At 46.1% G+C, this 23150-nt stretch overlaps 2 protein-coding genes across 2 annotated transcripts in view; one reads left to right on the top strand and one right to left on the bottom strand.

The window, feature by feature from the left end:
• The window catches only part of SDHC (succinate dehydrogenase complex subunit C), a 33966-nt gene extending 32551 nt beyond the window's left edge, over window positions 1-1415 (bottom strand). The window contains exon 1 of the mRNA XM_028090972.1: window positions 1369-1415. Coding sequence (XP_027946773.1) covers window positions 1369-1388 — 20 coding nt within the window. The 5' untranslated portion in view covers window positions 1389-1415. The remainder of the gene's footprint in view (window positions 1-1368) is intronic.
• Window positions 1416-1522: 107 nt separating this feature from the next.
• MPZ (myelin protein zero) lies at window positions 1523-11341 on the top strand. Its single transcript, XM_028090968.2, has 7 exons — window positions 1523-1730; window positions 6344-6440; window positions 8821-8987; window positions 9232-9445; window positions 9673-9808; window positions 9947-10007; window positions 10125-11341. Exons 1-7 carry the CDS (start codon window positions 1623-1625, stop codon window positions 10224-10226), a joined length of 885 nt encoding a protein of 294 aa, XP_027946769.1. The 5' UTR covers window positions 1523-1622; the 3' UTR covers window positions 10227-11341.
• The last annotated feature ends 11809 nt before the right edge of the window (window positions 11342-23150 follow it).

The following is a 23150-nucleotide window of genomic DNA, read 5'->3' as shown; positions in this document are numbered from 1 at the left end:
CTACTAATGAAAAAGTAGTCTATTTCTTGGCACTGAATCCTAGTGGTGACCATCCTACACATCTCAAAATGATACTGTCTGGACATACTTAATGAGTACGATAAGTGTTAGCTTCTAAACAATAATCCTGAAACTCCTAAAATGAACTGTTTAGAACCAATATGATCATTTCAAGCTAAATGTTAATTCTACCAAAAGTCCCTGACATCTACCAAAATATGATGTATCAAAGAATTCAAAATCATTCAATTATGGTGAAACTACCTGGAATAAAAAATGCAGTTCTGGCAAGACTGGCCCTGGCACACCTTAGGAAAAAAAGGAAAGGAGGGGCAGGGAGAAAAATGATCGATTAAGATAACCCATTCCTGATCTCAACTCCAAGAGGAATAGTTTTGTCACAGAGAAAAACTAAATAAAGTCCCTCTATTTTTACACTGGGTGACTGAAGTGGAAAGAGAAACGAGAAGACATTTGGGGAAATCAGGAATTAAATCTCAACAACATTAAAACTAACTTTCCATAACAAATATTTTCCAAAAATAGGCCTGGCACGAAACTATGCCGGCATTTGTACCAGGAGTGTCTAAAAGTCACTTAAGTCGCTGTGTCTACGAAGGCTCTGAATAGAGAATGGAGCCTAGAAAGAGGACAGCTCAGAATGGAAGAAAATCTAGGGTACTTCTCCGGACAGTGAATGACCTCTTATAGGAAAACTCAGACATCCACTCCCCCTTCCTTCTCTCCCCAAATAAAAAGAGAAACTAAAATTGAATTCCCTGGGCTGCTGTGAGGCAGTAGAGCGACCGCTATGGGCGCTATTGCTAATCGCCAGCGCGAGAGGGATCCAAGGCCTCCAGTCCCCTCCGCCGGGGGCCCGTTAGGAACTCAGATGGTGCACCCTCACTGCCAGCAACTAGCGTTTGCAGAAGTTATAAGCAAAGACAAAGCACACGAAGATCCCTCTCCCCGAGACCCAATTCCTGAATAAGACCTCGAAGTCCTAGCGGATGATGCGCTGACCTCGAAATCGTCAACTTTACTCTCTCGGAGCTTGGCTCTGGGTGCGGGTGCGGCCCCGAGAGCCATCTGGGGGGAAAGTACTGGAGGTGGGGGGGAAGTGGAAAGGGCGACAGCCGCGCGACCCGTCGGTAGGAAGTAGGGACGAGATAACGGGCCAGTAACCCCGAGTACGGGAGCGGCTGGGGAAAAAGAAGGGGCCCTAGGATTCCACAGCGCGCGGCACGCACACCCGTGGGCCCTTTCCCTGCCCAGGCACGGGACAAACAGCCGTCAGCAAGACGTAAGGGGCAGTGCAGGCCTCCCGAGGGCCGCGGACACCGACTCCCAGCCCCAGGCTAAAGTCACCTCAACACGAGCGCAGCCATCTTGAGTTCCGGCCTGGACGGAAGTGACGCCCAACGTCCCCACCGCCTTAGGGCGGGGTCCCTATCACGTGACAACGCCAGCTCTTTATAAAGGATGGGGCGTGGCTGTGTTGCCTCTTTGTTCAGACTCTTGGTTTTAGTGGTTCTCTTCCCTTTGCCCGGTCTCCTTCGGCTGGCTTCCACCAGAATTTGCCAGGGGTTCGGCATAAATGGCACTGGCTCAGACTCTACAGTATGCATTTTACCTGCGAACATAATTCGTTTCGCACTACTGAACATCTGACTTGCCCTGATTCTTCACCAGGGACTCCTCAGTCTGGTTTCGCTCCATCTCCTTCCCAGGTAGGCAGGCCAAGGCACCCAGGGAACCGGGCTCCATCCGGTTCTAGTGGGAAGCTTCGCCAATGCAGAGATGCACAAGTTGAGACACAGGTTGAGAGCCACGTTGAGGAAGGAGCGTGAGAACGATGCAGACCACCGTCCCAAGACCAGGGAGCCCCCTCTAACCACCTGGATTAGCTTTGTGCCCTACCGTTCCTGGGCTTGAGCTGCCGCCTGAGCTGGACGCCCACTAGTCAAACACAACGCTCTTTTGTTCCTTGTTTCAAGGCTATGTGGGTGACACCCACAGCTAGAAGAACCCAGGGTGGGGGAAAGCTCGCTTTGATTTTTAAACACACGCACACGCGTGTGTGTACATATATATAGTTTTGAGGAACCCAAGCACAGCAATCAATTGCAGAGCACTTGTGACTTAAGGAAGAAAGAGGGAATGAGAAAGGAATAGAAAAGTGAAAAAGTTCTTGAGTCTCTTTGTGGGGGGAAGGAGTGAAGGAGACAGCCTAGAGCAACTCCTACAATAAAACATTCAGCTACATTAATATGCAGATCTCATTTATATTTAGCACTCCTGCACTTCTTTCAGGATTTAAATAGCACAAATTCACTTATTTCTTCATCAAATGAAAATACTATTTTGCATTTCTGTAATACTTGACAATGAAAGCACTTTTATAGACTTTTGGACTGGAAGAGACCTGAGAGGCTCTCAGACCTGATTTTCTATCCAGTGCAGGGATCTCCTCGGCAACACTTAGGGCCACTGGTCTTCAAGACTCTGCTCTAACACATTCAGGAATAGTTACCTCAAAACTCAAGTTTCATTTAGTGAACAGCTTAATCATTAGAAAGTTGTTATGTTAAAATGTAGTTTTCTGGGGGGTACCTGGCTGGCTCAGTCAGCGCAGCATGCGACTCTGGATCTTAGTGTTGTGAGTTCAAGGCCCACGTTGGGTGTAGAGACAATTTACAAATAAAATCTTTAAAAGTAAGAAAATAAAATACAGTTTTCTGCTATTGAACTTCCCGTCATTGATCCCACTGTGGCCCTCTGGCACTTCACATTAACAAATCCAATGAATGCCTCTTTCACTTAGCTCTTTAAATAATTTCATTTTATATATGTATATAAGTTGTATATATTATATACATGTTATATATATTTTAATATATATTTTTTATTTTATATATAATATTTAATTCTCATTCCCTTTTTCTTCCTTAAGTCACAAGTGTTTTGTATATATGTTATATATGTATAACTTTAAAGTTATATATATAACAATATATAATATATATATAGTTTTATATATAAATAGTTTATATATATATATATCCTTTTGCCAGAGTATGTGAAAGTGCTATAGGGGATTCAAAGATACAAACATGTAATTGTCCTCAAGAAGCTTATAGCCTTAGCAGGATTAGTAAATACATAAATACAACAAAGAAAGTAGCAATCCCATGAAAGAAAGTGTATGTAAAAGGAGTGGGTAGATGAAAGTAGAAGGTGATTATTTGCAGCTGGGGAGGTGGGGTTAGGGAGGTGTAATTGACTACAACAACATGCTGTGAACATTTACTGATGATTTTGCCTGTGGTGTTTGTGATCAAGTCCCATATTTAGAGTTCCACAATCCAAACCCAATACCAATCAAATCACAGAACCCACCATCACCTATGTAAGGAGATGACAGGTAGGTGCCAGGAGGCTGTGGTTTTACAGGTGAACCTGCAGTGGTCCCACTGCGGGAACAACAGTGACCTCTCTCCTCAAAGTAACCTGTAGAGCCCGTAATTGATGGAAATTAATCATATTGAAATTCAAACAAGACATTAAGTCAAGCCCCTTATCACCAGGGTTTATCTTTTTTTTTTTAAAGATTTTATTTATTTATTTGAGAGAGAGAGAATGAGAGATAGAGAGCACGAGAGGGAAGAGGGTCAGAGGGAGAAGCAGACTTCCTGCTGAGCAGGGAGCCCGATGCGGGACTCGATCCTGGGACTCCAGGATCATGACCCGAGCCGAAGGCAGTCGCTTAACCAACTGAGCCACCCAGGCACCCTCACCAGGGTTTATCTTAAAAATAAGCAGGAGGGAAAAGCAGAGTCTAGCCAAGGCCTGAAGTCAGAGAAAGAAAGGGGAAGAAAGAAGGGAAAACATTTCAAATGGGAGTATGAGAGTTTCAGTGAAAAAAAAAATCACTTCAGATAATCCCAAGGAGGGAAACAAAGGAGGTAATAATCTGCAGTGCTTTGGTCTGAATGATTTTTTTGGCCAGATTTGTCTTAAAACTCAGCTCTGACCATGTAGACATCCCTAACCCCACACATTACTCCTTCAGGAAATTCTTATTGTTAGGAGTTAGTTGGACAGTTAGGTAGTCTGAGCCAGGGTCCCCTGCAAGAAAATATGGAGTCAGGACAGCTAAAATAAAACAGCACTAACACCCTGTTTTGCAGTTTAGACAGGACCGCACTAACATTCTGCTTTGCAGCCTTTGCAGAAATGACTTCTGCAAAATGTCTGAACCTAAGGCAATTAACCACAAAGCATTTGTCAATATTACAGGGCAAAGGGCAGTTAAGACATTAAACCCCCAGATGTCAGCAAAAAAAGACCATCAGCACAGAGACGTTAACCTAATAGGTAGACAGATACATGACTAAGGCCCTGATTGGCACAACTCAGCACATCCTGATTGCTTAAGATAGTTCTGCGAAAGAGCTCATAAAAACCCCTAAACTTAGACACTCCCAAGGCGACCCTCTTGGGCCCCCCTCCCTCTTTGGGAGCTTTATACTACTGTTCAATAAATTTGGCTTTGGGCACCTGGGTGGCTCAGTTGGTTAAGCGACTGCCTTCGGCTCGGGTCGTGATCCTGGAGTCCCGGGATCGAGTCCCACATCGGGCTTCCTGCTCAACAGGGAGTCTGCTTCTCCCTCTGACCCTCTTCCCTCTCGTGCTTTCTCTCATTCTCTCTCTCTCAAATAAATAAATAAAATCTTTAAAAAAAAAAAAATAAATTTTGCTTCGCTGCCCACCACTCTTCATCTGGTCTACCTCTTCATTCTTTGAAGTGGCATGATGAAGAACCACAAGCACTAAGGGGACAAAAATCATGTAACATTATGATGTACCAATTAAACCCACCCTCTTTTGTCTGCCATTTAGTGCCCTTAACGAATTGGCTTCAACTCTCCTGTACAGACTTGTTTCAAGTTCCCCCAAATCAAGTCAAAGTGGAGGGCACAAGATCTGCCTTGAATATGCTCAATACTTCACAAACTTACCCAACACACCACACACACACACACACACACACACACACACACACACACACACACACACACACATTTTCCTACCTCTTTGTTTTCTCTTTTGCTGTTCTGCCTAGATACCTTCACTACCCATTCCGTATCTAATATTGCCTTCTATATACAACTCCCCCTTCCTCTGAACTTCATTTATTTTATTTCCTTATTTATTTAGGACTCCACACCCAGCGTGGAGCCCAATACAGGGCTTGAACTCACAACCCCGAGATCAAGACCTGAGCTGAGATCAAGAGTCAGACATTTAACCAACTGAGCCACCCAGGTGCCCCGGTTTACTTTTGTTTTTAATCTGTGTTACATAACAATCTCCCTGACGTTTGTGAAGTATTGGGCATATTCGAGCAGACCTGGTTGAGCCCACCTTGGTATTCTCAGCATTTTGTTCTTCTCTCTGCTATGGCAAGCATCATGGTTTATTATATTGGGTTATTGATGCGTTCGTCTTCTGATCCTCCCTTCTCTGCAACCCCCAACTAGGTTTTAAACTCTTTCAAGGAGAAACTTAATTTTTATTCCTCTTTCTGTTACCCATGTACCCATACTTTACGTATAGCTGGCACTCAATACAATTTTGTTGCCTTGTTCTAAATTGACATGGACTTAAACTGCATCGTGAGGCGTTGAAAAATTCTCTGATGAAGAGGGAAAGCTCAGGGGATTCTTCCCTGGATATCTTCCAATGGGGAAAAGCTCTATCAGGGAAGAATCACCCAGGATGCAGGGAAATGGGAAAAAAAAAAAAAAAAAGGACTCCCAATGACCTGGTCATCTCAAGGAGCCTGTAATGCAATCCATAGTCATAAAACAAAACAAAACAAAACACAAAAAAACAAGGGATATCCCATTTTCAGGTTCTCTGGGGGAGCCACTCTCTGGTAAGGAAGCTACAGAGGAATCCCTTCCCTGAGCCTTAGGATTTAGGTTCCCCTGCCCATCTATCCCTCAGAGAAGTGTGTTTATGTCCCTTTTTCTGTCCCTCTCCCTCTCACCCCCCCCACCCCAGCATTCCAGCCCAGGGCAGGGGGAGGCCAGCAGACACAAAGCCCTCTGTGTATGGGGTGGTATGTGTCCCCCCCACCCCTCCACCCAGAGGACACAATGCCCCTTCTGCTCCCTGTGCTCTGCCCCCCTCCCCACCACCTCTCAACTGCACATGCCAGGCTGCAATTGGTTATTGGTTCAGGACAGCCCCCTCATACTGGGGCCCCAGGGGATTTTAAGCGGATTCCAGGAACCCCCCGCTCAGTTACTTGTCCCCCACTCTCCCAACCCCGCAGATGCTCTGGGCCCTAGCCCTTGGCCCAGCTATGGCTTCCGGGGCTCCTTCGTCCAGCCCCAGTCCTATCCTGGCTGCACTGCTCTTCTCCTCTTTGGGTAAGTGGAGCCACCCCAGGCTGGGGGCCCTGGGGTTCAGGATGCTTCTCAGCAACCTTCTCACTGCCTTTGCTGCAGTCCCCACTGCAGCCAAAGATTGAGCAGGAGCAGGAAGGTGATATTATACTCGGTGGGGGGGGGGAATATATATATATTTATATATATATGTAGTTTGGAGGGAGGCAATAAAGGTATTCTGTGAAGGGCGAAGGTAAAAGAGTGTAGAGAACTTCCCTGAGGTGGACCTGACCGCACCCAGATTGGAAAGTAGTAACATGGCCCCAGAGCCATGCTGAGGGCCTGGTGGGAAGCGGTGTTATCGCGTGGTAGGGAATAGGGTCAGACACTTGGGTTCTGGTCCCTACTCATTCCCTAGTAGTGTGTGAGGTACTTAACCTTAGTTTCCCTCAATAGAAAAGTCAGGGAATGTGATCTAAGGAAGGAGCCCAAGGTTTGTGGTTCCAACTCCTCCAATCCTTTGTCTCTTGGTGCCTCCATTTCTCCCTGTGGATCCATTGTCTATTATGTGGGTGAGTGGAGTAGAAGGGAGATTCTATGAGATTCTAAGATCTTGTCCATCTAAAGTTGTCTTCCCTCAAAAGTTGACCAACCCCTTCCTTACCCCATGGCAGATGTTGGGTGAGCAAGAGGAGGTCAAAGTAAGGTTATTCGAATGGATGCTTCCCTTCTCCAAACTGCCCCAAAGCCTAGTACAATAGATAAGCAGTAGGCAAATTGAGGGTGAGGGAGAACTGCTCAGAATATCCAAGGTTCTCTGCTGTCAGCTCTTTGAGTCCTAAACCCAGAACCCATACTCTTCTGGGTGTTGTATTGGACTACTCTGGGACACCCAGAGAAAATGTTAAAGATAGGGAGTTAGAGAAGGTTATAGTGAGGGAAATGGGGAGAGGCAGTCTTGGAGAATGAGGAAGAGAGTTCTGTCCCAGAACCTGTCCCACTCATAGAACCATTGAGCAGAACTGAAGGGCAGTGGTGGATGTTAGACCAGGAGAAATAGAAGTTAGATCCCATGAATAACTTTCGTTGTTGCATTTGGGTTTCCCAAGAGAGCTCTAAGAAGTGAGTCACTGATATTGCATGCTGAGGTGGGAGATTTGAGACTATGGAGCAGGAGTGGGGGCGCTAAGGGGTAGGGGGGTGGCATAGGCCCCCAACATTGGTCAGACAATGGGTCCCTGTTTGTTTGGTTGCTTCCTCCCCCTCCCATAGAACAAAAGGGTCTACAGTTGCACCCACCCAGGGCCAGCCCACACACATAATCTCCCTGGAATGGCCTTCCTTGTGTGGGTGAGTCTTGGGAGTGGCACTGGGCCAGAATGGCCAAGAGGAGGGTGAGGAGGGTCAAACCACAGAGGGCTCACATGCAGAGTCATCTGAGCTCTGGGCTCAGGGGTCTTCCTCTGTACCCAGCTTCCCCTGAGAGAGGTACAAGATTCTTCCCTCCCTGACCTCCCAGTCAACAGCAAGCTGTATGGCAACTAGGGATTCAGCAGTGAGGACAGTTGAGCCAGGAAAAAACTTTCTTTAGTTATTTTCATTTTTTCGCAAGAAATTTGAGTTTGTGATGCTGTGAAATACTATACAGCTGTTAAAAATAAGACTGATCTATATGAATCAACATGGGAAGCTCCGATCGACCAACCAATAGATAGATAGATGATAGATAGATTCTATATAAATATTCTTAAGTGAAAAAAACCCAGTAGAATATGATGCAATGTATGTCAAAAGAAAAGAAAGGTCCATAAAACAAAACTATTTCATATAAGCACATGTACATCTTGAGTCTGTTGAGTTTATATTGCACTTGATACATAGAAAACGGCTATGCACTAAATTGATTAACAGTCAGTTGGGAGAGGGGGACTGCAGGAAAGGAATTGGTTGGGGGGGCTGTTAAGAGGAACGCTAGCTTTATCTCTATGGTTTGAGTAGTTTATAAAAAGAATGCAAATGTAGTACTGTATAACTTAAAATAAATTTTATTTTTTATTTTTTTTAACTTATAATAAATTTTAAAAACCTTAAAGCCCGCATCTAAGGGGTGACTTAAGAGTTAAATACTGACCCAAAGGGAAAGTGAGACGTGGAGACAGAATCCAACATCTGGAAGTCCTCAAGAGAGGTCTGTTACTGCTGATTTCATTTCCTTTAATGAACATGCTAAAGAGCTTGAACCAGCACAGCGTTCCCACCCAACTATTCAGTCAACCCAGAGAGATTTGGGCTTGAGAGTTGATCATTGCTTCCCCAGCTTTGCTATGGCCTCTGACTCAGCTCTTGACTTCCTATTGGTGTCACTTCCTCTCTATGCCTCGTTGAGCACACCGGTGCATCTGATTCCCCTCCCTGCTTGCAGTGCTCCCGCCAGCCCAGGCCATTGTGGTTTACACGGACAGGGAGGTCCACGGTGCTGTGGGCTCCCGGGTGACCCTGCACTGCTCCTTCTGGTCCAGCGAGTGGGTCTCAGATGACATCTCCTTTACCTGGCGCTACCAGCCCGAAGGGGGCCGAGACGCCATCTCGGTGAGTGCCTGGGAGGGGGGGTCCTGGGATTGGATAATGAAAGGCTGGCTCTGAAGAACAATAGAAAAGAGCACTTGGGCAAAGGAGGGGAAATTCTTTAGAAGCCATAACCCTAAGTTTGGCAAGGTGAGCGGCAATCTGACTAGGGCCTATCTACATTCTCTCCCCACCCCCAACTACCCTCTCCAGCTCAGGATCCCTTACCCTGAGGCTACACTCACATACTTCCCCTCATTCCTCATAGATCTTCCACTATGCAAAGGGACAACCCTACATTGATGAGGTGGGGACCTTCAAAGAGCGCATCCAGTGGGTAGGGGACCCTCGCTGGAAGGATGGCTCTATTGTCATACACAACCTGGACTACAGTGACAATGGCACCTTCACCTGTGACGTCAAAAACCCACCAGACATAGTGGGCAAGACTTCTCAGGTCACACTCTATGTCTTTGAAAAAGGTGAGGGGGTCTGGGAATACGTGATGGGGTGGGTGTCGGGGAGGACTTGGGGGCTGGGGGAAGGGGCAAAACGCCTGGGCGATTGTCCTTCAGGCTCTGGGAGGGTGTGCGGAAGGCAGCCTTGGCTGAGAGCTGTACATCCCCAACAGCAGGCGACAGGTGTGGGGCTGAGACCCAAAGGGGCATGACCCTGCTCACTCCTTTACTTCTTTTCCCTCCCCTCCTAGTGCCAACCAGGTACGGGGTAGTCCTGGGAGCCGTGATCGGGGGAGTCATTGGGGTCGTGCTGTTGCTACTCCTGCTTTTCTATCTGATTCGGTACGGCTGGCTACGCAGACAGGCGGCCATGCAGAGGAGGCTCAGGTAAGGGGAGCCTGTTGCCCATCTGGACAGAGACATTCCAGGGGGGTTGGGGGGCAAAAGGAAGAGGAGGCTGTAGCTGCTCTGGAGGGGGCTCTGACCTGGAGGGGGGCAAACCGACAGCAACCCCTTTCCCTGCAGTGCCATGGAGAAGGGGAAATTGCACAAGGCCGCGAAGGACTCGACCAAGCGTGGCCGGCAGGTGAGTGGGAGCTGGGGCCCGGCCGAGCTGGGGCACTGCCGGGCAGCAGTGACGGGTGGGGTGGGAGGAGTCAGGCTCCAGCAGACCCAGCGGCTGACCCGCGACCCCTCCCTGCAGACGCCAGTGCTGTATGCCATGCTGGATCACAGCAGAAGCACCAAGGCGGCCAGTGAAAAGAAGTCCAAGGGGCTGGGGGAGTCTCGCAAGGATAAGAAATAGCGGTTAGCGGGCCGGGCGGGGGGTCGGGGGGCAGGGCCGGAGTCCACCAAAGGTTCTCAGGTGGTGGTCATTGAGATGGAGCTACGGAAGGATGAGCAGAGCTCGGAACTCCGGCCTGCGGTCAAGTCCCCCAGCAGAACCAGCCTCAAGAACGCCCTCAAGAACATGATGGGCCTGGACTCAGACAAGTGACCATCCCCCGGGCCCTGCCAGAGCAGGGGGACCTGGGCTCCTCTTAGCCCCCGTCTAGGTGCTTTCCTCCTTAGCTCCCCAGCCCCCGCCCTGCCCTCAGCAGCCTTTGAGATGTAAGTTTCATTCCAAAGTTCCTCCCTGGCACTTCCTATTTTCCCCCACCTTCCTTCCCCGGGCTTGCTGGGAGCCCAGGACCTGACCCTACCCTTCACCGGCCCCAAGGACTGTGTGTTTGGTGCCTGTCCCTCCGGCACCGAGAAGAAAGGGACCTTGATACCCTGTGCCTCAACCCCAGGCCACCTGGCCTTTCCATCCCTTGCACCACCCAGCGTGTCCCTCCGGCTTTCCTTTCTGACCCTCCCTCCCCTCCGTCAGGTGGCCCAGCTCCATACTGTGTCCTCCCAGCTAGCTAACACCCAGATCATCCAGATCAGACTCTCCTTCAGGGTTTATTTAGGTTGTTAGTTATTTTTTATTTTTTAATCCATTCTTTTTTGTTTGTTTGCCCGTACCCTCCCCCCATGACTGAGTACCAATGACGTCATGTGGTTTTTGCAATTCCCACTCCCTCATTGTATCCTTAATGGAGAGCCAGCCCAAGCAGAGGGGCCCCTGATGCTCAGTCCTCAACTACAGGATTGGTGCCCCTGACCACTTTGGAGCACTGTTCTGGGACTCAAGGTCATGGGGAAGGAGAGACAGAGAGAGGCAAGGAATCCTCACAGGTCAGGGGATTAAGGAGGGGCCAAATAACCCTTAAGAAATGGCTTTTAAACAACCAAAGAGAGAGGAGAAACAAATGGGAAATGGGGGGGAGGGGAGAGGCTGCACTCCCAGCCAAAGCGGATTGTTAGGATTTTTCTACATTCTGTATATTTCTTCACAAACCCCCAGTGTCCTTAAATGTTTAATAAACACTGACATTTCCAGAAGTTCTGCCTCCATCTCTAATTTCCTCATTCTCCTGGGAATACCCCCACCCCACCCCCCTTATTCCATCCCCAACCTCCTATCTTCTCCCATCCTTTCGCTCTCCCACTCCTCTTCCTCATCTACTGGTTTCAGTTAAGAATTTGGCTTTATGGAATGGACTTCCATAGTAGAGTGGAAAAAAACCCCGAAATCAGCTGACAAGACACATTCAACAAATACCCAGTGAGCTTACATTGTGTGCTATTACACGGGTTAAAACACGGACTCCCTCTTTGCCAGGATCTGAATTTTGAAAATATGTCAGCCAGTCACTAGCTGTGTGGCCCATGGCTGGTTCTTTGACTTTGGTAAGGCTGTTTCTGCATTAATAAATTCAGATGATACCTGCCCTGTTTAATTCCCTGGATTTTTTATGAGAATCACATGAGATCCTGTATACGGAAAACTTTGTAAACTATAAACTGATGTGCAGTGAAGATATTAGGGATCCGTCCTTTAGAGATGTTTCTATATCCTGCCTAAAGGATTACACTTTACAAACTAGCATAAATCCCAGGCCTATAAACACACAGACAACTGTAGTTGGTTCACTATCCGAGCTATGCTCATAATACATCACTATCTAGGTGGTTGGTATGCTAATTTAGGTACACCATTAATATCCTGAAATACTTAGATGATTGTGGAAAGACATATATATATATAATTTCCCCTGGGGGGTTCGGGGGGGGGTCACTGATGGCAAAAAACAAGACTCCCACAGTCATCTCTTCACCTTATTAAGAGGTTAAAGATAATATTTTATTTATTTTTTTAAAGATTTTATTTATTTGACAGAGAGAGACACAGCGAGAGAGGGAACACAGGCAGGGGGAGTGGGAGAGGGAGAAGCAGTCTTCCCGCCGAGCAGGGAGCCCGACGCGGGGCTCAATCCCAGGACCCTGAGATCATGACCCGAGCCGAAGGCAGACGCTTAATGACTGAGCCACCCAGGCGCCCCAAGATTTTATTTTTTTTTAATATTTTATTTATTTACCTGAGAGAGCGAGAGAGAGAGAGATCACAAGCAGGGGGGAGGGGTAGAAGGAGAAGCAGGCCCCCCCCATCCGCCCCCTGCCCCGCTGAGCAGGGAGCCCCCATGCCACCGACCCAATCCCAGGACCCTGGGATCAGGACCTGAGCCGAAGGCAGACGCTTAACCGACTGAGCCACCCAGGCACCCTGAAGATAAGATTTTAAACACCAGCTTTGCCAAAGACCAAACTGCTTTCATTTACTTCAAGAGGTGTCCTCCACTTTTTTAAAAAGAAAAATTAAAAAAAGAAAAAAGAAAAATTAACCCAGAATCATTTTAATATAAAAGCTAATAGATTCCACTGGGTAAATGCAAATCAAAACTACAATGAGCTACTGCTTCACCCCCATTAGGATGGGTACTATCAAAAAACAAAACAAAACAAAATAACAAGTGTTGTAGAGGATGTAGAAAAATTAGAACCCTGTACTCTCTTGGAATGTAAAAATGGCGCAGCACCCGTGGAAAGCAATATGGAAGTTCCTCAAAAAATTTAATACAGAATTACCATATCATTCAGCAGGCTACTTTTGGACGTATACCCAAAACAATAGAAAGCAAGGTCTTAAAGAGATATTTGTACACTCCCGTTCACAGCAGTATTATGCACAATAATTAAAATGTGGAAGCAACCCAAATGTTCATGAATTGATGATTGACTATTATTCAGAAAGGAAGGAAATTCTGACTTATGCTACAACATGAATGAACTTGAGGACACTATGCCATGTAAAATAAGCCAGGCACAAAAAGACAAATACTATATGATTCCACTTATATGATGTACTTAGAGTGGTCACATCATAGAGACAGAAAGTAGAATGGTGGTTTCCAGGGGCTGGGGGGGAAGACGCTTAACTGACTGAGCCTCCCAGGAGCCTCCCCCCAGCCTTTTTAAAAATATTTATTTATTTATTTATTTATTTAAGAGAGAGAGGATAGATTACTTAAAAATAAAATCTTAAAAAAAAAGTAGAGATTGAAACAACCTAGAAGACATCTTTTGTTTGTCCCACATGACGTGTATTTGTGTATTTAAATTAAAGCTACATTTGATTGTCACAGGGCAACAATCATCTTAAGCTGAATATTGTTCCCCTGTCCAGGTGAGACCTGCATTCTCGCTACTCATTTCCTTACCTGCCTGACCACTCTTAATGTATGAATTTGCTTCCCTGCCTTAAAACATCCAAGAAATTGGACAAATATTTATGGGTGGGAGTGAGGTTGGGGTAGGGACGCTGTAGTCAGACTACACACACAGAGCTCTTCACAGCTCCTCAACCGGACCACAAGTCATGGTGCTCATCTCTGGCTACACTGTTTACTCCTCAAACCCAGCCACAGTCCCACTGAATATTCTGTTACCTAAAGACTAGATTGTGAAGTTAACGTCTAACAACTTTTATGATAACATAAATATGAGAAGAAAGAGATGAATAAAATGCTTAACTTAGACAAATAAACACATATCTAAAACAAACAAATAGAAAATATGTCAATTCAGTCCTTGTTTCTGTGATTGGTCAAGAAGCCAGAGGGGCGCCTGCGTGGCTCAGTCGTTAAGTGTCTGCCTTCAGATCGGGTCATGATCTCAGGGTCCTGGGATCAAGCCCTGCATCGGGCTCCTGGCTCCGCGGGGAGCCCGCTTCTCCCTCTGCTTGTGTTCCCTCTCTCGCCGTGTGTCTCTCTGTCAAATAAATAAATAAAATCTTAAAAAAAAAAGAAGCCATAATTGTTTGTCTAAAACAAGCAAATAGAAAATATGTTAATTCAGTCCTTGTTTCCGTAATTGGACAAGAGGCCATAATTGATATTTAGGAACTGCTTCCACTACTCATTCCGTATTTCCCCTGCCCTCAGCCAGAATCTCAGATAGTCAGGGTTCTTTACCTGGTAAATTGGCCCAAACTTCCGTTTCTGACTCAAGGTCCGAGCTCTCAATTGCCCTGTCTTTTTTTGGTGCTACATGTTTCTTTTTTCTTTTCTTTTTAAAGATTTTATTTATTTATTTGACAGAGAAAGACATAGCGAGAGAGGGAACATAAGCAGGGGGAGTGGGAGAGGGAGAAGCAGGCTTCCCGCGGAGCAGAGAGCCTGATGTGGGGCTTGATTCCAGGACCCTGGGATCATGACCTGAGCCGAAGGCAGACGCTTAACGACTGAGCCACCCAGGCGCCCCCGTGCTACGTTTCTATTAACATTTACTATAAGGCATGGAAGTACTAAGTGGTGCCCAGAGAATCCCCTGGGTTCCAGAAATAGCTCTCCAATCCCAGTGTGCACCAGCAGCCCAAATTTCTTCTAAGTTATCAGGATCAATCACACCAGCCAGCTGAGTAATCCTTGAACGTCTTGGTTCCCCGATGACCAAGTGATAGTCTCATCTTCCAGTTCAATGGAACAATTGTGTTCACTGGTAGAAACATTCTCCCTCTGGGAACTAAGTCCTTCAAACCAGCAGAGCTCAAAGTTGCTGAGAGAAACAAAAATTCTGTGAGGGGGTTATTAGGTGTAATAGTGAAAGAGCCACCCTACTTCCACCCCATGACGTCTGAATCCTATACTCTGGCTGTGGGGAAGACAACACCATATAATGGTCTCTGATTCAAAGCATCTATTGGCATCTGGTAAGACAGAGCTCCGTTCTTCCAGTGTCTCCCAGCCATTGCTATGAGTCTTCAGTAAGCCCTTCCATGTTTCAAATAGGCATCTGCTTCTAGGTGATGGAGTATATGGTAAGACCACTTAATTCCATGAGCACAAGCCCATTATTGCACTTTTTTGGCTATGAAATAAGTTCCTTGATTAGACAGAATGCTATAGGGAATGCTACAACTATGGGTAAGGCATCCTGTGAATCCACCAAAGGTGGTGCTGGCAAAGTATTATGAGCAAAGAAGGCAAATCCATGTCCAGAATATGACTATTCCAGGGACGACAAATCTATACACCCCCTGTGATGAAAGAGGTCCAATATAATTAACCTGCCATCAGATGTCTGGCTGGTTCTCCCAGGGAATAGTACATATCAGGGACTCAGTGTTGGGCTCTGCTGTTGACATGTCAGCATTCAGCAATTGTATTAACCAGATCAGCCTTGCTGAGAAATCTATGTTGTTGAGCTCATTCACAGCCTCCAGGCCTACCAACATGACCACTTTGTTCAAGAGACCATTGAGCAAGCACTGGGGTGAACCGGGAAAGAGGCCTTTGGTGGGCATTCACCCTCTAAGCCCATTCTCAGCATTCTGTTCACACATCTCTTCCCCAGACTTCCTTGCCACCAGTCTTCCAATCCTGTTGTTTCTGGTCTCTGACCATCCAGCCAAACCGTTAGTAACTGCCCTTGAAGCAGGGTAGATCTGTACCTCTGGCCATTTCTCACTCCGAAGAGTAAACAACCAAATGTACTACCCACTACCACTAAGACTAGTCTTTTTCCTTCACTGAGAGAAGTTTCCTTCACCATTGTCCTCCAGTGTCACTCCTGAGGGAGCTATAATGCTATAGTTCTTCACTTTTGAAGTTTGTTTATTGATTTATTTAAAAATAATTTTTTTTAAGTAGGCTCCACACTGGGCTTGAACTCACAACCCTGAGATCAAGACCTGAGCTGAGATCAAGAGTCTGACACTTAACTGACTGAGCCACCCAGGTGCCCCTATTTATTTTTTTTTAGTAATCTTTGCACCCAATGTGGGGCTTGAACTCACGACCCCAAGATCAAGAGTCGCATGCTATTCCGGTTGAGACCCCCCCTTTAGCTCTTCACTTTAGGGTGGTACCTGCATATAAACCAGGCTGAAGTTTGTTTGTTTGTTTCTAATTCCGTTGACTGGTCGTGCATCGAGGAAGAGGGGGCAATGCAGTGTCAAAGGATCCTGGGCCACCTGCTCTTACAAGTTACCTTCTGGACCTGTTCAAGCTTGGTTCTTTATATACAGCTTCCATTAATGGTAAAATGCTGTTGTGTATACCCAATCTTATCGCTAGGTGAATGAAACAACAGCTGGTCCATGATGGGAAGCTCAGGTCCCATAGTCACCTGATGTTCTCTAATCTTTTCCTGCTTAGCTCACTCAAGGGAGCTGAATGTTCCACCCTGGCCCATAAGCCAGGGGCTGTGGATCACACACGATTTCTGAATGCAGGAGACCAATTAGGGGAGCAGAATAAAATGTGAGTTAGGGAGTCAGAAGGGCCTAAAGTTTTAAGGGAGGTTTTTAACCCCTCTGAACCCCTCTCAATTTATTAAATGGGTGTGATATTGTATAATTGTTAACGAGAATCAAGGTGTGATCTTGACATTTATATTAAGAAATACATCTTTGGTCTTCATCCTGTTTCTGGCATAGAGCTCCAAAACTCTTGGAATTTCCTAATTGATGAGAACAATAAAGATGTCATTTGATATGTTAGTGAGGTGACATGTGGAAAGCCCCTAGATAACCTAAAGATGGTGCTGGATGCCAGGAAAAGCATCCGCGTGATTAGAGATTTGGAACTTTCAGTCCCATCCCCCTGACCTCCAGGGAGGGGAGGGGGGCTTAGAGGCTGGATCAATCACCAATGGCCAACGAGTTAACCAATCATGCCTGTGTAATGAAGCCTCCATAAAAACCTAAAAGGATGGGGTACAGAGAGCTTCTGGTTTGGCAAACACTTGGAAATGTGGGGAGAATGGTGTAGTTGGAGAGGGCATGGAAGCTCCTGGCCCTTTCCCCATACACTGCCCTCTATATTCTATCTGGCTAAAGTTCTATCCTTTCATAATGAACCAGTAATCTGGTAGGTAAAATGTTTCTCTGTCAGCTGCTCTAGCAACTTAATCAAATCCAAGGAGGGGGTTGAAACCTATGACCTATAGCAAGTTGGTCAGAAGCCCAAGTGAAAACCTGGACCAGCAATGGGCATCCGAAGGGGGTGGGGAGCAGTCTTGTAGGATTAAACCCTTAACCTTGGGGGTCTGACATTATCCCCAAGTGTTAGAATTGAGTTGAATTGTAGGACACACAAGTAGTGTTAGAGAACTGCTTGGTCGTGTGGGAAAACCATATACACACAAACACAAACAAGTTGGAATTGGGAGCTGAACCCATACAAGAGAAATATTGAATGTCAGATTTTTAGATTGGAGTTAGAATAAAAAGAGTCATTGCTGATTCAGAAAAACCTTCAATAACAGCTTCCTTCCTTAGAAAGTGCTTTGGGGTCATCTAGAAGATTTTACTTTTTTTTTTCTTAGAGAGAGAACATGCGGGGGGTTGGGGGGGCAGAGGGAGAGGGAGAGAGAGAATCCTAAGCAGGCGTGAGGCCAGTGCAGAGGCTGACATGGGGCTTGATCTCATGACCCTGAGATCAAGATCTGACCCGGAATCAAGAGTTGGAGGCTTAACTGAATGAACCACCCAGGTACCCCCTTTTTAAAATAATTAATTAAATAATTTTTTTAGAGGGGGGAGAGAGAGGGGTGGGGGAGGGGCAGAGGGCGAAGGAGAGAGAATCTTAAGCAAACTCTATACCCAGTGAGAGCCCGATGCAGGGCTCGATCTCACAACACTGAGACTGTGACCTGAGCCGAAATCAAGAGTCAGCTGCTTAACCAACTGAGCCACCAAGGTGCCCCTGGGGTCATCTAGAAGATTTTAAATCAGATCTTTCTTTCTAGTCCTGAAGCCCTCCTAATACTCACCATGTAATTTAGTGTATTCTTCTCTTAGAAAAAATGAAATTGACAAAATGACTATTAAGAAATTATACCGGGGCATCTGGGTGGTTCAGTCCATTAAGCATCAGACTCTTGATCTCAGCTCAGGTCTTGATCTCAGGGTTGTGAGTTCAAGCCTCACGTTGGGCTCCATGCTGAGCAAGGAGCCTACTTTAAAAAAAAATTATACCAAGATAAGATTAATAAGTCTGGGGATCTAATGTACAGCATAGTGATAATAGCTACTAATACTGAATCATATACTTGCATGTTTCTAAGAGAATAGATGTGAAATGTTCTCACCACAAAAAAGAAATGGTAACTATGTAATGAGATGAGGATGTAGCCAATACTATGGTGCTCATCGCTTTCCAATGTATCAAATCAACAGGTTGTATACTCTTAAACTTATACAATGTTATGGGTCAATTATAGCTCAAAAAAAAAAAGCTGGAAAAAAAGAAGTTAAATCAAAATCTATGTTCTATATTCCTTCCCAGAAGACAGTTTTTGTGTATTGAAATAAATACAACATGCAATGCTTGCAAAGTCCTTGTGAGAAATTACAGCTAAAGAGCAGTGTCTCGTCCATTGAGCCAGGTTCCATCAAGATAGTAGTTTTCCCTGGCTTTCCTCACTCCTGGTTAGTCATGCTCAGGAAATAAAAGAGATCAGAACACTTCCTTAGGAAGCAGTTACCCAGTGTGGAAGAAGCCAAATGGGTAGGCTTCCTCCACAAAAGTAGGATGTCTGGGACTGAGCAAATGTGTCTGTACACACACACACGCACGCACACGCACACACACGCACACACACACACAGTGAGAGACAGAGAGCAATCTCATAAGCAGAGGGTTGATTCTAGCGTGTGAATGTTGTCTAGTATTGCTTTAAGGTAGAACAATGATTCAGCAGAATCTGACTCACTTAACTCTCTTTGCTTATTCTAAAAGAACCACCAGTTAGGAATGGTCTGGAGAAGGAACTCACCCCTGTTTTTGGCAAGACCTAAAACAGGCATCAAACCAGACCTGGTTTTAATTCCTGCTGTAGCTCTCTGTGAGCTAGGACAAATGACCTGACCTCAAAACCTTGAGTTTGGTTAAGTTAATATCTAACCTATGGTGCATTTCAAAGATATCGAGAACATATGTAAGCCATGTCACTAGGCACTTGGCACAGAGTAGAAGTCCTGTCCATGCTAGTGCCTCATCATTCACTACCTCCCTCTCTTTTCCTCTCTTTTCAGTTGAAGGAAGTAGAGGAACTTCTCCCCCAGCACCCTTGGGGAGAAGGACCTAACTTACTGTCCTCTGGTCCGGATCTCAGTCTATCGCTGTCTGCTTCACAATTCAGACACCATCACAAGGCAGACATGGTCCTTTTATCCTGCAAAGGCTTTCCTTCCTAGGCATTAAATGTGGCTCCCAGCTGAGCCCCCCTCCCCCCCAAATCCTGCTATTTATCCTGTGGTCCCTCTCTGAGTGCCCCACCCACGGTAAAGACTTAAAGCTTAGCTGGAAGCTTTGGGGGTCTCCTTTAGAGAGAAAAGGCATGGAAGCAGAAGAAAGACAGAGACCTGAATCTTCAGGCTAGTGCTGGGCCTGGCTTTCCAAAGGCTTAAGGCAATAGTTCCTAATGCCCTCAGTCCAGTGGCCCTTGTTTTTTCTCCTGAACAATATTCATATGCAATATAAACTAGATACCTACTTTTGAAAAGTGAACCTAATACTCTCTCTAACTATATTATAAAGGTGAAATAAAAGATTAATTTGTAATAAAATGGAAAGTATTTTAACCAACTGAGCCACCCAAGCACCTCTAAAATGGAAAGCATTTTAACATGAACGTCAGGTATGACTACACATAATAGTCAGAGCCTTGAACTTAATACAGAATCCTTGTGAGCGCAACAGCAAGAGATGCACATGGATGGGTATCAGCAGCTCGGGTACCACAAGTAGCAGTCTCTTTGATGACATGGGTTTCTGAAATGGTAAGCAACTCCTGGTGAAAGTTCTGAACAAAGCAAACGATAAGTTCCTTCAATCTACGTGTTAGTTGCATTTCTGGAAGATTCAGTGTTTGAAATGGTTCAAAAAATACTTTGTGTTCATAATTAAAATGAAGCGGAGTCCTAGGCTCCCTTGATAAGAGGTTTTTCACCTACATTGGTATCCGGTGGGACTTTTGAAAACACATGTGGGATGTGGGACATTTTGTGCAGCGCTGTCCTGATCATTGCAGTATGCCTAGCATCTTTGGCCCCAAGACATGAAATAATACCAGGAGACCCTCCTCCATGCCCACCCAACCCCCCAACAGATGCAGATAACCAAAAATTACCCTCACGGGTTTCCAAAACATCCCCTAGAGGGCAGTACGTCCCCCGGTTGAGAAGTGGCTGAGGGGACTAAATGTGACCAGGAACCCTCCCGTGAGTTAACGAAGAGTTTGGTTTCCTTTCATGATGCTCGCATCTACTCCCCCTTAGACCTCATGTGAGTCTGTCGACCCTCCCTCTGGGGCCACATATCAGCCCTACCTCCCAAGTTCTGAGGCCCACTTCTCTATCCATTTCACTTCATCCAGGACCAGGGGAGGCAGCTGGATGAGACCAGGCACCAATAGAATTCTAGAAGGAGTCTGGCAGAGCAGGCAGGTAAAGCCAGATCTGGTCCTTCCCTGGAAGGAGGGGGGGCCAGAGAGGATCCAGATCTTACCCGTGTGGGCCACAGGAGACCAAGTAGGCATGCCTGAGCTCAGCTAAGGGAATCTCTGCCCTCAAACTTGGCTGGACAACATCAGTGCCTTCCAAGCTGTCTGCCTTCACTCATCCTGTCCCTTAACAAGGTGGTACAAGGAACACAGATTCTGAAGCCAGACCACCTGGGTTCCGGTCCTTGCTCAACCATTCACTTTGCTTTGGGAAGGTTATTTCATCTCTCTGTGCCTCAGTTCCCTCACGGGTAAAATGGGGATAATAGTATCTATGTTATACGGTTCTAAGAACTCAATGAGTTGATTACACAAAAATGCTTAGTACAGTGTCTGGCATGTAGTATTTTGCAAATCTTAGATATGATTATAGTCATCACCATTCATGCCCTTCAGGGAGCATTAGGTTAGGGAGTTACCCTAAATTGGGGCATGAGCATTCCTAAGGACCCTCACTATGATGAAACCGAAGCTGACAGAGTTACGTGTGAGTAAGAATACTTGCAGCTAATCTAGCAGAGATGGCTCCCTGGTTTCATTCTTGACGATCTAGGTGACTAGGTAAGATCTAGGCTGGTAAGATCTAGGTGACTAGGTAAGATCTAGGTGACTGGTAAGATCTAGGCTGGTAAGATCTAGGTGACTAGGTAAGATCTAGGCTGGTAAGATCTAGGTGACTAGGTAAGATCTAGGTGACTGGTAAGATCTAGGCTGGTAAGATCTAGGTGATTAGGTAAGATCTAGGCTGGTAAGATCTAGGTGACTAGGTAAGACTAGGCTGGTAAGATCTAGGTGACTAGGTAAGATCTAGGCTGGTAAGACCTAGGTGACTGGTAAGATCTAGGCTGGTAAGATCTAGGTGACTGGTAAGATCTAGGCTGGTAAGATCTAGGTGACTAGGTAAGATCTAGGCTGGTAAGATCTAGGTGACTAGGTAAGATCTAGGTGACTGGTAAGATCTAGGCTGGTAAGATCTAGGTGACTGGTAAGATCTAGGCTGGTAAGATCTAGGTGACTAGGTAAGATCTAGGTGACTGGTAAGATCTAGGCTGGTAAGATCTAGGTGACTAGGTAAGATCTAGGTGACTGGTAAGATCTAGGCTGGTAAGATCTAGGTGACTGGTAAGATCTAGGCTGGTAAGATCTAGGTGACTAGGTAAGATCTAGGCTGGTAAGATCTAGGTGACTAGGTAAGATCTAGGCTGGTAAGATCTAGGTGACTAGGTAAGATCTAGGCTGGTAAGATCTAGGTGACTAGGTAAGATCTAGGCTGGTAAGATCTAGGTGACTAGGTAAGATCTAGGCTGGTAAGATCTAGGTGACTAGGTAAGATCTAGGTGACTGGTAAGATCTAGGCTGGTAAGATCTAGGCGACTAGGTAAGATCTAGGCTGGTAAGATCTAGGTGACTAGGTAAGATCTAGGCTGGTAAGACCTAGGTGACTGGTAAGATCTAGGCTGGTAAGGTCTAGGTGACTAGGTAAGACTAGGCTGGTAAGATCTAGGTGACTAGGTAAGATCTAGGCTGGTAAGACCTAGGTGACTGGTAAGATCTAGGCTGATAAGATCTAGGTGACTAGGTAAAAAAGGCCAATTACTATCCTCCTCATCATCACCACCATCATCATCATCACACTAAGGGAAAAATAGAATGCTGGATGGAGAGGGAGGGCTGTGGATGCCCAGGCTGGATGGAGGAGGGACGTGGTCAGGGAGGGAATAAGGAAGCGTTTCCTGCAGCCTTGAGAAAGGGCTTACTTTCTTACCATCTATGGACTGTGAGCCTCTGCCTTTGTAGATCTCAAGTCTGAGCTGCTACCCGAACGACCAGAAAAGAAACAAACCTCCTGACCTCCAAACCCTCAGTCTTCAGAGGCACAGGCAGCAGAGGTGCTGCATTTGGAGAGAAGATGGTGAAGAACAGGAAGGAACAGCTCACTGGAGAGTGACTCCCGTAAGGGCTGAGTCTCAGGGACCAAGTACAGCAGGAACGAAGTCGCTCCCAAGAATAGCCACACACCCCTCACCCCCACAAACAACCCCAGAAATAAAGGAAACACAGCAAGGGGAGGAGGGGCAGAGAGAGGTAGAAGTGGGCCGGAAGGGCAGCTCCCCAGAAGGACATTAGGGCAGGAGTCAAGGGCAAGAGAAAGAGATGGACATGGGAAAGCTGCCCTCTATACTGGGGCCAGATCAAGGAGAGGTCAAGAGTCCTTCCCAGCAAGGACTTCAAGTCCCTGAAAGTAGGTTGTCCTGGGAAGCAGAATCCTTGTCCCCTTTAGCTGCCTGAATTTCTC

Source organism: Eumetopias jubatus, unplaced genomic scaffold (genome assembly GCF_037043125.1).
Source record: "Eumetopias jubatus isolate StellerSeaLion01/CBP00866 unplaced genomic scaffold, mEumJub1_p1.0 scaffold_12, whole genome shotgun sequence".
NCBI classification, from domain to species: domain Eukaryota; kingdom Metazoa; phylum Chordata; class Mammalia; order Carnivora; family Otariidae; genus Eumetopias; species Eumetopias jubatus.
The sequence above is the reverse complement of the archived record's forward strand: the minus strand, read 5'-3'. Positions and strand labels throughout refer to the sequence as shown.

What these genes read in the sequence shown, in the direction of transcription:
- MPZ (XM_028090968.2), top strand. Translation starts at nt 1,623, where the DNA reads ATGCATTTTACCTGCGAACATAATTCGTTTCGCACTACTGAACATCTG. An exon ending in ACTGCTCTTCTCCTCTTTGG is followed by an intron (nt 6,441 to 8,820) that starts GTAAGTGGAGCC and finishes CCCTGCTTGCAG; the next exon opens with TGCTCCCGCCAGCCCAGGCC. An exon ending in GCCATGCAGAGGAGGCTCAG is followed by an intron (nt 9,809 to 9,946) that starts GTAAGGGGAGCC and finishes CTTTCCCTGCAG; the next exon opens with TGCCATGGAGAAGGGGAAAT.